The sequence below is a fragment of the Vigna unguiculata genome, chromosome 8 (genome assembly GCF_037176805.1).
Source record: "Vigna unguiculata cultivar grain cowpea cultivar isolate G323 ecotype 2 chromosome 8, ASM3717680v1, whole genome shotgun sequence".
NCBI lineage: Eukaryota > Viridiplantae > Streptophyta > Magnoliopsida > Fabales > Fabaceae > Vigna > Vigna unguiculata.
In genome coordinates this window covers 30,616,807-30,631,983 of record NC_140799.1, presented here as the reverse complement: position 1 = coordinate 30,631,983, position 15,177 = coordinate 30,616,807, and the positions used below count along the sequence as shown (strand labels likewise).

General features: G+C 34.9%; 1 protein-coding gene across 1 annotated transcript; it reads left to right on the top strand.

The window, feature by feature from the left end:
- Nucleotides 1–322: 322 nt before the first annotated feature.
- On the top strand, nucleotides 323–1,386 carry LOC146884387 (uncharacterized). Its single transcript, XM_085665964.1, has 2 exons — nucleotides 323–1,298; nucleotides 1,340–1,386. The coding sequence occupies exons 1-2, from the start codon at nucleotides 323–325 to the stop codon at nucleotides 1,384–1,386; spliced, it is 1,023 nt and encodes a 340-aa protein (XP_085522090.1).
- Nucleotides 1,387–15,177: the final 13,791 nt, after the last annotated feature.

The following is a 15,177-nucleotide window of genomic DNA, read 5'->3' as shown; positions in this document are numbered from 1 at the left end:
TATGTGATGAACGTTCTAAGTTTTTATCAGCAATTAAATAAAGCTTTAAATTTTCCTGCGTTTTGGGAAAATGAGGTATTATTAATTATGTTGTCTTATTTATTCCAATAATTTATTTATAAATTAGTAATATCCTGACGGGATGTTACATTTGGTATCAGAGCAATGGTTTTCAAAATGATTTTGGGGTCTATGGGGAGTGAGCATGCCGTGTTACGTTGCGTGACTAATTTTTCTGTGTTATTAGTTTATTTTTGGATATGAAATCCTAATATGGGCTCTGTGTGTGTGGCTCAGCTATAATATGTGGCGTGCACGAGCTATGGCTAACAGGAGGAGGAGGAACACCGCTGGAGCTGATGACATAGCTCAGGCGATCCATCGTATGGTGGACGCGATGCAGCCCATAGCGGCGCCACCCAGAGCTGTAGTGGCACCTACTCGGCCAGTAGCCATGGAGGATTTCATGAAACACCGGCCGACCAAGTTCTCTGGCAAGGCCACTCCTGACGAGGCAGATGCTTGGATGCGGGAGTGTGAGAAGATCTGTAGAGTGCTGGGATGCACAGATGAGCAGAGGTTGCTGTTCGTCACGTTTCTTCTGGTGGCAGACGCAGAGTATTGGTGGCAGGGGATGCAGCAGTTGATGCAGACCCGTGGGGAGCAGGTGACGTGGGCTGCCTTCAGGACGAGGTTCCTGGAGAAATACTTTCCCGACAGTGCGAGGCATGAACGGGAGGCAGAGTTCCTTACTCTTCAGCAAGGGACTATGACTGTGGCGGCATATATAGAGAGGTTTGAATACCTGGCTCGTTTCTACACTCCAGATGTTACTGAGGAGTGGAGGTGTAGGAGGTTCGAGGGCGGATTGAAACATGAGATACGCCGCTTCATTGTGCCGCTCCGGATTAGAGAGTTTCCAATTTTGGTCGAGCAGGCCAAAACCGTGGAGCAGTTGGAGACTGGATCGAGTAGTGGGGGGAAACAGCAGAGGACCACCTCAGATGCCAGACCTCAGAGGAAACCTTACAGCAGACCGCCGACTACCGGAGGAAGATTGCGGTGTTTTAACTGTGGCGGGGAACACTTGAGGAGGGATTGTACTAAACCTGCTAGCAGTACCGGTGGAGGCAGTAGTACTGGTAGGTGCTACGCATGCCAGCAGACAGGGCACTTTGCACGTCAGTGTCCTAACAGAAGACAAGCTGGTGGTGCGCCAGCTACGAGGCCAGTAGGAGATCGGCCCAGAGCACCGGGGCGTGTGTTCGCCTTGACGACCACAGAGGCGAAACAGTCAGGTAATCTTTTGCAGTTTCTATGTTTGTTGTGTGACCACGAGGTGGTGGTGTTGTTCGACTCAGGAGCCACTCATTCGTTTGTGTCTAATGAATGTGTGAGGAGGCTCGGGCTTACGATGCGAGAGCTGGGGTGCGAGCTATTAGTTGCGACGCCAGCATCTGGAGAGGTATCCACCACTTCTATGTGCGTGAGGTGCCCTATGGAGGTGGCAGGCCGCAGGTTCAGGTTGAACCTCATTTGTTTGCCGATGGAGGGTCTAGACGTGATTCTGGGCATGGATTGGTTGTCGAGTAATCATGTCGTCATTGACTGCGGACAGCGTCAGATAGTGTTTCCTGAGACAGTGGGGCTAGAACTTATCTCGTCTAACCAGGCGGTGAGGGAGATTGAGGCTGGAGCTACATGTTACATGATTGTGGCTCAGGCAGAGAAGATGAGCACGGCCGAGAAGATCAGCAGGATTCCGGTAGTAGATGAATATGCAGATGTATTTCCGGATGAGATTCCAGAACTACCGCCTAGCAGGGATGTAGATTTCTCCATTGATCTCATCCCTGGCGCTGGGCCAGTTTCTATGGCACCGTACAGAATGGCGCCTGCTGAGTTGGCTGAACTAAAGAAACAGATTGAGGATCTGCTTGAGAAGAAGTTCATCCGACCGAGTGCATCACCGTGGGGAGCACCAGTTCTGTTAGTGAAAAAGAAAGATGGTAGCTCCCGGTTGTGTGTTGATTATCGGCAGCTGAATAAGCTAACGATAAAGAATAAGTACCCGTTGCCGAGGATTGATGATCTGTTGGATCAGTTGAGGGGAGCTGCGGTGTTCTCAAAAATAGACCTGAGATCGGGGTATCATCAGATCCTTGTCAGGCCAGAGGATGTCCAGAAGACAGCTTTTCGATCACGGTATGGTCACTACGAGTATGTAGTGATGCCATTTGGGGTAACCAATGCGCCGGCTATATTCATGGATTACATGAATAGGATTTTCAGGCCGTATCTGGACCAGTTTGTAGTAGTGTTTATTGATGATATACTGATCTACTCCGAGAGCAGGGAAGAACACGCAGAACATCTGAGAGTAGTATTGGGGATTCTCAGAGGGCACCAGCTATATGGGAAATTGTCGAAATGTGAATTCTGGTTGGAAGAGGTACAATTCCTGGGCCATGTGATCTCAGCCCAAGGAATAGCCGTTGATCCGGCAAAGATAGAGACTGTGGTGAAGTGGGAGAGGCCTCAAACAGTTTCAGAGGTGCGGAGTTTTCTGGGTTTGGCAGGGTATTACCGACGGTTTGTGGAGGGTTTCTCCAAGATGGTGAGTCCTCTTACACAGCTTACGAGAAAGGACCAGCCTTTCTCGTGGACGGACGAGTGTGAAGCTTGCTTCGAGGATATGAAGAGGAGACTGACCACCGCACCGATATTGGCAATCCCTGACACGAATAAAACATTTGAGGTGTACTGTGATGCCTCGTATCAGGGGTTAGGCTGTGTGTTGATGCAGGATAAACGGCCTGTAGCTTATGCATCGAGACAGTTGAAGGTGCATGAGAAGAATTACCCGACACACGACTTGGAGTTAGCGGCAGTCGTGTTTGCCCTCAAAACATGGAGACATTACCTGTACGGAGCGCAGTTCCAGGTATTCAGCGATCATAAAAGCTTGAAATACTTGTTTGATCAGAAAGAGCTGAATATGAGACAGAGGCGTTGGATGGAGTACTTAAAGGACTACGATTTTGAGCTATTGTACCATCCTGGTAAAGCTAATGTCGTAGCGGATGCCTTGAGTAGGAAGAGAATTCATGTATCGGCTATGATGATTAGGGAGTGGGAGCTGATAGAACAGTTGAGGGACATGAATTTGGGGTTGGATATGGAGCCTGGACAGATACGATGTAGCATGTTGAGGATCACGAATGAGTTCCTAGATGAGCTCCGGGTGGAACAGGGGAAGGATCAGGAACTGCAGACGATAATTGGTGAGTTGGACACTGAGAAGAGGAAGGATTTCCGAATGGGCAGAGACGGGATACTACGGTTCAGGGAGAGGGTGTGTGTTCCAAACAGCAAGGTTTTGAGGAAGATGCTCCTAGATGAGGGGCATAAGAGTCGTCTTAGCATACATCCGGGTATGACTAAGATGTACAAAGATTTGAAAGCCTCTTTCTGGTGGACGGGTATGAAGACGGATGTGGCTGATTATGTCGCTTCTTGCTTGGTATGTCAGAAAGCGAAGATAGAACACCAGCGACCGGGTGGCATGTTAGAACCTCTGGACATTCCACAGTGGAAATGGGACAGCATTTCCATGGATTTCATCACTCACCTGCCGAGATCAGTGAGAGGACACGATTCAATCTGGGTGATAATAGACAGGTTGACGAAGTGTGCCCATTTTCTGCCGATTAACCAGAAGATGAATATGGATAGGCTGGCGGACTTGTATGTGCGAGAGGTGGTCAGGTTACATGGAGTGCCAGCGAGTATCGTGTCAGATAGAGACCCGAGGTTCACATCGAGGTTCTGGCAGTCATTGCAGAACGCTTTGGGTACTCAGCTCAGGATGAGCTCCGCCTATCATCCTCAGACAGATGGACAGTCTGAGCGGACCATACAGTCGTTGGAGGACCTGTTGAGAACCTGCGTTTTAGACCATCTGGGTACATGGAGTGATGTGTTGCCATTGGTAGAATTCACGTATAATAACAGTTATCATACCAGTATTGGAATGGCTCCCTACGAGGCCCTGTATGGTAGGAGATGTAGGACGCCATTGTGTTGGCAACAGGATGGGGAGGCAGTGGTTCTTGGGCCAGAGTTCTTACAGCAGACCACCGAGAAGGTGAGGGTGATTCAGGATCGGATGCGCGCGACTCAGAGCAGGCAGAAGTCGTACGCGGACAAGAGGAGGAGGCCGCTTGAGTTTGAGGCAGGGGACCACGTATTTCTCAGAGTCACTCCTACTGTAGGAATTGGCAGGGCACTTAAATCGAGGAAGTTGACGCCTCGATTCATCGGACCATATCAGATCATGAGGAGGATCGGTCCTGCAGCGTACGAGATGGTATTGCCACCACACTTGGGAAACTTGCATAATGTTTTCCATGTGTCACAGTTGAGAAAATATATAGCCGATCCTACACACATTCTGGAGGACGATGATGTGCAGATACGAGAGGACTTGACTATTGGAGCCGGACCAGTGAGAATCTTGGATTCTCAAACGAAACAGCTCAGAGGGAAGGAAATCAAAACCGTGAAAGTCCTATGGGATGAGGCAACTCAAGAAATGACATGGGAGATGGACGATGTCATGAGGCGGTCCTATCCTCATCTCTTCACTGGTAAGTTCTCTTTTTCGAGGACGAAAAATTTAAAAAGGGGGGAGTATTGTAAGACCCGTAGAATTTAATTAATTAAATAATTAATTAATTAATAAATACGGGAGGGGTAATAATTATGACATTAAATTTTGGTTGGTATGACGTGGAAAGGTGCTAGCTCATATGGTTGAGAGCACTTTGATTGTGCGAGAGGACTTGGGTTCGAGTCCTATGTATGCTAACTTTTGATGTTAAGATTTTGTTATTTAAATTTATGAAAATATGTTCTTGTATGTTATGATACTTGAATTGTGATGAGTAGCATGAAACATGATTGGTTGAAATGGTGATGCACTTGAGTGGTAACAAAGGGGTCATGGGTTCAAACCTTGGAAAGGCTAAATGGAAATTTTGTGTGTTTTTATTTTTGCTAATGGTGACTTTGGAGGGAAATGGGAAAGGTTAACAGAGGCAAGGGGAAGCAGTACGGCCAAGGGGGGGCTGCATTTCCATTCATGGTGAGAGATGAGGGTTATGAAATGGTAAATGCAATTAAATTCGTTTTAAGATTTTTAAGTAACCTAAAATACTAGTTTAAAAGGAAAAAGTTGGAGTTTAGGCAAGGTTTTGGCAAGGCTGAACCTAGACTTAGAAAAAGACAGAGGCAAGGGTGAGTGAGAGGGGCTGACGTGAGGGAGTGAAGGCAGAATTGAGGGACACCAAGAGTGGCCATTGGTGATCAAGGGAGAGCTTCATCAATTGCTCTAATTTAAGCTAAGGAACCAGGTTAGGGGAGCTTTACGCGTTAACTTTAATTTTAATTTGATTGGCATGCTAAATAGGGTAATTTCATACGTCGATCAATTTAATTATGATTGATATTCTGAATTTGGTATGATTTTGTATGAATTGTTGGATCCCAATTAAAGTGGTGATTCGGGAATATTTCCAGAAATTGTCTGGTCGGCGATGGACTGCCGCCAGATGATTCTTTCCTCTGTTAGGCAATTTAGGGTTCCTAAAGAGGAACCACATGCTAAATATAATCTGTTTGACCAACGATGATGAAACCTTGCCCAGAGTTGACTGGTTGACCAGTTGACTCTGTGACTGTCCACTAAGAAGCGGACACGTGGCAGTGCGTTTACTCTTCCCAGAACTAGGGTTCTTCCTCCTTTCTCCACAGTGGTTTCTGTCGCGGGTACCTTCGTCTTCACGATGGTGCTTCTGATTCTCGCAACTAATGGAGGCGCAGATTCCACTGCAGATCTGTGTTGGTGAAACTGAACGGAATAGATAGTGGTTTCCATGGTTGACGTCGCGAGGAAGAGGGTGAGGCGCGATCACAGGTGCGGATGAGAGTTGGCGCGGGTGTTGCCGGTGGTTGTGGCCGCGGTCCTGGCGAGTTGCGGGCTCGATATAAGCAGGCCGCGAGCTCTGGTGGGGTTGCCATGGTGGTGGCAGCGAGATGAACGAGGAAGGAGACTAGACAGAGGCGCGATGAAGGAGATGGTGGCTGGTTCATGGGGGCACGGGAGTTTCAAGTCCGAGCTTGATGCGTGACGGAGATGGACAAGTGCAGCGATGGTGGCGCGATGGTGTCGTGATGGTGGCCGAGAGTTGCAGAAGATGGAGGTGCGATGGAGACACGAGGAAGACGACGCTGCGGCTGGAGTCATGGCGGCGCGGGAGTAGCAGGTTCAAGATGTTGGAGCGTGACGGTGGTGGCGTTCCGGCGCGAGCGTGATGTGGTGGCAGCAGTCCAGTGGGAGCGCGACGGGTGGCTGCATTCCGGCGTGAGCTACGGTGGTCGGACAGGTAGTGGCGGTAACGGAGGTGGCGGCTGCGGAATGGATTGGAGATGGAAGGAGAGAAAGAGTTAGGGTTAGGGTTTTGGTTGTTTGAAGGAGAGAGAGAGAGTGATGATGTGGCATGTTTTGATTGGTAATATGAGTTAGTGGAGGATTGATGATGTGGCAAACTGCGAGTGGCTATTTTATTAAGTGAAGGATTGCCATGTGGCGAAATCTGATGGATTAGATCTTAAGTGACATTAGGGGTGCTGCTTAGTAAAAAGGAAGGGTGCAAAGCAGAAATTTAAAGTTAAATTACAGAAGGGGGTGTAAACCCGAAACCAGGGGGTGCGGCTAGCTCTAGAAATATTTTATTTTAATAATAGATATTCCATTTGAAAAAAAAAGGGTGTAAACATGAGAATTGGGGGTACATTTAGTACTTGGACTATTTCTCTCCAAAATTCCTATTTTGGGACTTAATTTATGAATTAAAAGATTCATTATTTACACCCTTAAGGACCTAAATTAAATTACACTTGCATTATTAAACTCAAGGATATCTAATAACGAATTTTATGCAACTAATATCAAATTTGTAAGCGCAAAAATAATATTAAATTCCCCAACAGTTAATTATTGAATGTGAGCCAAGGTTCGACTCATCATAACTTCCAAGCGGTCTGGAAGCTGTGGCGCCTAGCGGTACGTGTCCCCCGCTAGGCGATTTGGCTGCTGTAAGTCCTAGTTGTTGGACTTCGTAGGATGTTCTACAAGGTTTCTGGTAGTGCTTCAGAGGTAAGGTTGCTGGAGTTCCTTGAGTTGTGGCTCGGAACGTATCCCTTGAGTTGTGGCTCGGGATAGGGGTTAAGCACGTGGTATTCCTTGAGTTGTGGCTCGGAATAGCATCTCTTGAGTTGTGGCTCGGGATGGCGGACGAACACGAGGAACCCTTGAGTTGTGGCTCGGGTTGGCGAGTGTGGCCGGTATGAGTGTGCTGGTTGTGGCCAGTACGGATGGGTCCAGATAGATTGCCCTCCTCAGTTGTTGGCTGACGAGTTTGGTAGTCTTGGGACGATACGAACTTTGTTCGTATGTGGGAACTCTACCTGGCGTTGCGGTGTATGATCCGTAGCATGTATTCCCGCACGTGCTCTGTCGGTTGTGGCCGATAGGTATGGCAGCAAGTCACCTTGAAGTAATTAGCAGACGAAGTAGAACACGAATAAACGTATTGGAGATTGAATTGAGAGAATAAAAAATATAGGGCAATGTGGGCAGTTAATTTAAAGTGATGATATGTTTATGATTACTGATTTATATATATGTGTAATAGCTTTGTATTTATATATAAGTGCTTTATCTGCTAAGCTCACCCTATCTGCGTGTGTGTGGCGATGATCGTGTACGCGGTACACGGGAGCAGATGCTGATGATGCAGGTGGCTCAGGTGCAGCTTAGGCGCGGAGAGGGGATTGATCTGGGGAAACTTTTTACTTGTATTACGTTGTTTTGAAATAATTGTAAACCCGGATGGGTAACTTAATAACATTGGGTTTTAATTTATGTGATGAACGTTCTAAGTTTTTATCAGCAATTAAATAAAGCTTTAAATTTTCCTGCGTTTTGGGAAAATGAGGTATTATTAATTATGTTGTCTTATTTATTCCAATAATTTATTTATAAATTAGTAATATCCTGACGGGATGTTACAAGAAGTATCACCAGAGATAGCAGAACTTGGACTGCAAGAGATGCTTTATGCGAGTTTGTCCTTTGAGGAGGATGTCAATGCCTTGGTGTCCAAAATTATAAAGTTGAATGGCAAGATTGGTAATCTTAAAAGGAAGCTCAACCTTGACAAAAAATCATTTACAAGGACAAGTACACTAAGATGTTCCAAATGTGAAAGGTATAAGCATGAAACTCATCAATGTCCTAATTGGAATGCAAGTTTCCTGACCAATGAAGATCTAAAGAACTACATCCTATATTTGAAAAGAAAGGAAGAAAGGACAATGAAAATATTAGAGAAGCTAAAAGAAGCAAGACAAGAGCAAAAGTAGAAGCAATGTCTAAGAGAAAAAGAAGAAAAATAAACTCAAGAAAAAGAGGAGAAAAAAAAGAGAGAAAAAGAAACTCGAGAAAGAGAGGAGAAAGAAAAAAGAGAAAAACAAGCAAGACAAAGAGAGAAGAAAGAAAAGAGAGAAAAAGAAGAAGAGACTAGAAAAAAAGAGGAGGAAGAAAAGAGAAAGAAATAAGAAAACATTCTAATTTTTCATTGAAAACTAGAAAAAGAGAGGATGAAGAAAATAGAGAAAAAGAGAATGAAAGAAGAGAGCATTCTAAATTGTCATTGAAAAAAAGTACTAACTTTCCTTTTGTTGTTTTATTACATAGGGAAAAATTATTCATCAAAAAGCAATGACATCAAAAATGGAAAGAAGAAAGGATACCATCAGAAGACTTGTTCATCAAGCAACAATGGAATCAACAATGGGAAGAAGAAAGGATGAAAACACTTACAACTTTCTCATAGACACTTACAATTACTTGCGTATAAAACTTCACACACTGAACTTTGTCTTTCACTCTAGGCAGAAACTTATTTATAGATACCATAAGAAAACACTAGAACTAGAAAATTTAATACAATACCCTAACATGATTTACAAAGTTGTTTGCTTTTATTATTTAAGATTCTTTCATGAAAATATTTCGTCTTTTGTAAAATTTGTCATGATGAAGAGCATCTTGTCACTTTTGCTTTTTCTTTTTTGACTTTTCATTATGGAAATTTTCTCATATGTTATCATATCTTATTTTTCATCTTCAAACCTTAATGATGAGAAACTTGTCATATCTACTTTTAATCAAACATGTCAAAGAGATTGTATTGATAATTTTAACATTTGATAATTTTATAATTTTACAATTTGATCAATTGATAATTTTATAATTTTATAATTTTATAATTCTATAATTTTATAATTTCAGAATTTCAGAATTTTATAATTTTATAATTTTATAATTTCAAAAATTTTATAATTTTATAATTTTATAATTTTATAATTTTATAATTTTATAATTTTATAATTTTGTAATTTTATAATTTTATAATTTTATAATTTTATAATTTTATAATTTTATAATTTTATAATTTGATAATTTGATAATTTGATAATTTGATAATTTTATAATATTATAATTTTATAATTTTATAATTTTATAATTTTATAATCCTATAATTTTATAATTTTATAATTTCAGAATTTTATAATTTGATAATTTGATAATTCTATAATTTTATAATTTTATAATTTCAGAATTTTATAATTTCATAATTCTATAATTTTATAATTTTATAATTTCAGAATTTCATAATTTTATAATTTTATAATTTTATAATTTTATAATTTTATGATTTCATAATTTTATAATTTTATAACTTTATAATTTTATAATTTTATAATTTTATAACTTTATAATTTTATAATTTTATAATTTTATAACTTTATAATTTTATAATTTTATAATTTTATAATTTTATGATTTTATAATTTTATAATTTTATAATTTTATAATTTTATGATTTTATGATTTTATAATTTTATAATTTATAATTTTCTAATTTTCTAATTTTCTAATTTTCTAATTTTCTAATTTTCTAATTTTCTAATTTTCTAATTTTCTAATTTTCTAATTTTATAATTTTATAATTTTATAATTTTATAATTTTATAATTTTATAATTTTATAATTTTATAATTTTATAATTTTATAATTTTATAATTTTATAATTTTATAATTTTATAATTTTATAATTTTATAATTTTATAATTTTATAATTTTATAATTTTATAATTTTATAATTTTATAATTTTATAATTTTATAATTTTATAATTTTATAATTTTATAATTTTATAATTTTATAATTTTATAATTTTATAATTTTATAATTTTATAATTTTATAATTTTATAATTTTATAATTTTATAATTTTATAATTTTATAATTTTATAATTTTATAATTTTATAATTTTATAATTTTATAATTTTATAATTTTATAATTTTATAATTTTATAATTTTATAATTTTATAATTTTATAATTTTATAATTTTATAATTTTATAATTTTATAATTTTATAATTTTATAATTTTATAATTTTATAATTTTATAATTTTATAATTTTATAATTTTATAATTTTATAATTTTATAATTTTATAATTTTATAATTTTATAATTTTATAATTTTATAATTTTATAATTTTATAATTTTATAATTTTATAATTTTATAATTTTATAATTTTATAATTTTATAATTTTATAATTTTATAATTTTATAATTTTATAATTTTATAATTTTATAATTTTATAATTTTATAATTTTATAATTTTATAATTTTATAATTTTATAATTTTATAATTTTATAATTTTATAATTTTATAATTTTATAATTTTATAATTTTATAATTTTATAATTTTATAATTTTATAATTTTATAATTTTATAATTTTAACATTTTAACATTTTATAATTTTATAATTTTATAATTTTATAATTTTAATATTTTATAATTTCATAATTTTATAATTTTATAATTTTATAATTTTATAATTTTATAATTTTATAATTTTATAATTTTATAATTTTATAATTTTATAATTTTATATTTTTATAATTTTATAATTTTATCATTTTATAATTCTATAATTCTATAATTCTATAATTCTATAATTCTATAATTCTATAATTCTATAATTCTATAATTCTATAATTCTATAATTCTATAATTCTATAATTCTATAATTCTATAATTCTATAATTCTATAATTCTATAATTCTATAATTCTATAATTCTATAATTTATAATTTTCTAATTTTCTAATTTTCTAATTTTACAATTTTCTAATTTTCTAATTTTCTAATTTTCTAATTTTATAATTTATAATTTTCTAATTTTCTAATTTTCTAATTTTATAATTTTCTAATTTTCTAATTTTTTAATTTTTTAATTTTCTAATTTTCTAATTTTCTAATTTTCTAATTTTCTAATTTTCTAATTTTCTAATTTTCTAATTTTCTAATTTTCTTATTTTCTTATTTTCTTATTTTCTCATTTTCTAATTTTCTAATTTTCTAATTTTCTAATTTTCTAATTTTCTAATTTTCTAATTTTCTAATTTTCTAATTTTCTAATTTTCTAATTTTCTAATTTTATAACAACATAAAAATCCCGGATATTTCGGGAAGTGTCCACTGAATCTGTTGAGGTGTAGGACTGGTACCCTAAGAAAGAGGTAGGTCGGTTACAACGAAGGGGATATAGGCACAGAAAAGGGACAAAGGCAGGGATCGGAGTCTAGACTGTATCAGGAAGGGAAAGCAAAAAGAAAACGAGGGAGGAAAAGAGAGACATTGGAGAAGTATCGAGTGGAAGAAAAAAGGAAAGAGAGAGAGAGATAGTTGTGTTTTGGTCGGATCGTTCAGGTTCGGGTCGAAACAGGTACCATGACTCAATTTAACCAAACTAATATATTTATCATCAATTTGTTCCTCAATCTCATAATATCTTAAATCAATATCTCAATCAATATTCAACAATCATTATGCCTTGAAGGACATGAAAAATATAAATTCCAGTGTAACAACTACAACATCTAACCAATCAAATCAATAATGGTGAAAAGTAAACTAGTTTCCCTTACATGGACCAAGCTCAGACTTAACTAAGCTCCAAAAACTTTAACTCTCACAGACTAAATACTTGTACATACAAAAGTTGTATCAACAATATAAACATATCCTAAAAGTAATAATCAAATACATATTCAATAATCTAAACATTTCTCCTTTATTTTTCAGATGTCAAACTGTCCATCAACCAGCTACTCAAAGGCGGACCTCTGTTATGACAGGGGAGCCACGACTCTTCCAACATTATTTTATTTTATTTTTTATATATATTTTAAAAAAAATATTTTTATATTTTTATATTATTTATATAAATTTAGTTTATTTTTTTTAAAATTTAAAAATCAAGGTTTGCCTTTCTATTGTAATTTTTTTTACTTCTTTATTTGATGTCTTTATCTTTAGTATCTCTATCTCTTTCTTTCCTCCTCTTTCTATCTCAATTTTCATCATCAATCTCTTATTATTTTCAAAAGCAAATTGCACCACGAAAAGATTGAGGAGTTAAAAAACATTTTGGACTAAATAATTTTTTCTTTTGAGTAAGTTCACTTTTTATCCTTTTTTTTGTAGCAATATGTTTTACTCTTGTATGTGGCTTTTCTATGCTCTAGGCATATCTCTATTTGTTAGATATTATAAAATCAAGCTCTAATTGTTTATCAAACTCTTTTTGTGTAAATAGAGCTATTTTAGGCTTTGAAGTTGGGTTTTAACCCAAAAATAAATGGTTTTAAAGTGAGTCTTTTTTTAGTTTAAATAATAGAGTTCTCAATCTCTTTCCTTTGACCTTTTGCATCTTTCTCTTGAAGATTCAAAGCCAGAGAAACAATTAGTGCCAACAAGTCAATTAATTTTATATTAGGGTAAGTTCAAATTTTCCTCTTCTAATAGAGCAACTCTAATTTTTCTAGTATATGCAACTGTCTCTAGTTGCATGTGATTTTTATGCATCTTCATCTAGCCATGGTCCTTGGATTGGGAATATAGGATCATCATAAATGGAGACATTATGTAAGGAGAAGAATAGTGATAGAATGTATTTGACAAGGGGAGCTAAATTCCTTTCACATTTTAAAGTTATATGGTTGAATTTATAGAATATGGTATGAGTATGTAGTTGCATGTTGACTTAATTATTGGTTAGTTTGAATTGGTTTGATGAGTATAACTAACATTTTCATTGAATTGAAATTTGTGTTGTGAATGATATAGTAAGACATTGAAATGGTGGATTATGTTAGGTTTAAATACCATGTAATGTGAGACTTTTGATTATGTGAAACTGTGAATTTTGGAGTATCAGAATGGTTTAGGAAGATTTTTTTTAGTTAAATAATGATTTGAAACATGTTGGATTGATGAGTTGTTTGGGAACATAATTGTTAAAGTGTTATTTATTTGTGTTGTTTTAGAAACAATGATAGAAATAAATTTCGTACAAAACTACAAACTATTAATTTGTACGAAAATTTATTTTTGTACATTTAAATCTATGTACAATTATATGTATAACTTATCAGGATCATAAAGAGAAAATGAATATTTTATAAATGTACGATTGCCTATAAAAGTTTAGTGTGATTTGGTTGTCACATCGACTATTTTGAAGGGAAAATGCTAATATAGGATGAGGTCAAATGTATTGAAGGGGACGTGTGATGTGGGACTATCCTGACTCTACTAGTATCAAACTCACATAGAGGATGATAACTAGGTGGTGAGAGTCGAAAGAGGCTTCACAGAGCTGACGATATGATATGGAAGAGGATAATACTTAGTGAAGTTTAATGTCAGTACGAGATGAGATATATGATGTACCACTTGAGTTATTTTTGTATAAAATAAGGAGAGGGGGTCGGTATGATAGGTGCATAGTCCATAGTCTCACGAGTCCATTCAATATACTTGTTTTCCAAAAGCAAGAGTCTTGAGCCTAGAAATTTCTCTGTAGGTGATTCTTGGACTTTTTAATTAATTAACTTTAATTTAAAACTTTGGTGAAAATCATGATATTTTTCCATTATTGATTATTTTTGTGATATTTAGCTCACCCTTACATTTTGTATCTTTTGTTTTCTATTCTTGCAATGATTGTATATTATGTATAAACGAGAGCAGATTTAGGAGTGCATGGGGATAGTAGCAATGGAGTTGGAACTATCCACCGAAGAAATAGTATATGAGTGAGTTAGATAATATGTGTTAGTTTTTGTTGAAAGACTATAGTAAGATTTTAGTTCCTATTTTGGAGTACTTACGAATTATGTTAACCATATTTTGAAGGTTAAAATATTTCATTGGTCCACGTTTTTGTTCCAAAATCTTAAATAGGTCCTAAGACTTTTTTTAGTCTCAATTAGGTCCATATTTTTGAAAATGAGAAATAATTGGGTCCATTCCGCTAGTATAATATTAACCGTGTTAAGGATGTGCCACGTGTCAGCTCTTCATTTTTTTTGAATTTTTTGATTTTTTTTTTTAATTTTGAATTTTTATTTTTTGAAAATTATTTATGCCACTTGTCATGTCAGTATTGTGCCACGTGTCAAGTTAGTAAGGTGACACGTGTCAAGTCATTGTCTGAATCTCAATTTAGTCCATATATTTGTTATCTTGATTCCATTTCGGTCCATAATTTTTTAAAACTTTTCCAATTTCATTCACTCTAAATTGAGATCAAATTTAACTTTTATATAAATTTTATAATGATATTTTTATCAAACATTTTAATAATATTAAGTTTATTTAAATTTATATTTTACATTAAACTTTACTTATATTTTGTTTTAAAATTTTAAAATATTTATTTTAACTTGATATAAAATTGTTTTAAATAATTTATATACAAATGTTAGAGTTAGTTTAAAAATAACAATTTTATAAATTTAAATATAAAATTTTAAAACAATTTTGTAAAAAGTTAAAATAAATATATTTAAAATTTTAAAATAAATGAATAGAGTTTAATGTAAAATTTAAATTTAAATAAACTTACTATTGTTAAAAATATGTCATAAAAATATTACTTATAATAAAAATATCATTATGATACT

Coding starts and splice junctions, on each gene's coding strand:
- LOC146884387 (XM_085665964.1), top strand. CDS start 323: ATGGCTAACAGGAGGAGGAGGAACACCGCTGGAGCTGATGACATAGCT. Junction 1,299..1,339: donor CACAGAGGCGAAACAGTCAG/GTAATCTTTTGC, acceptor TGTGACCACGAG/GTGGTGGTGTTGTTCGACTC.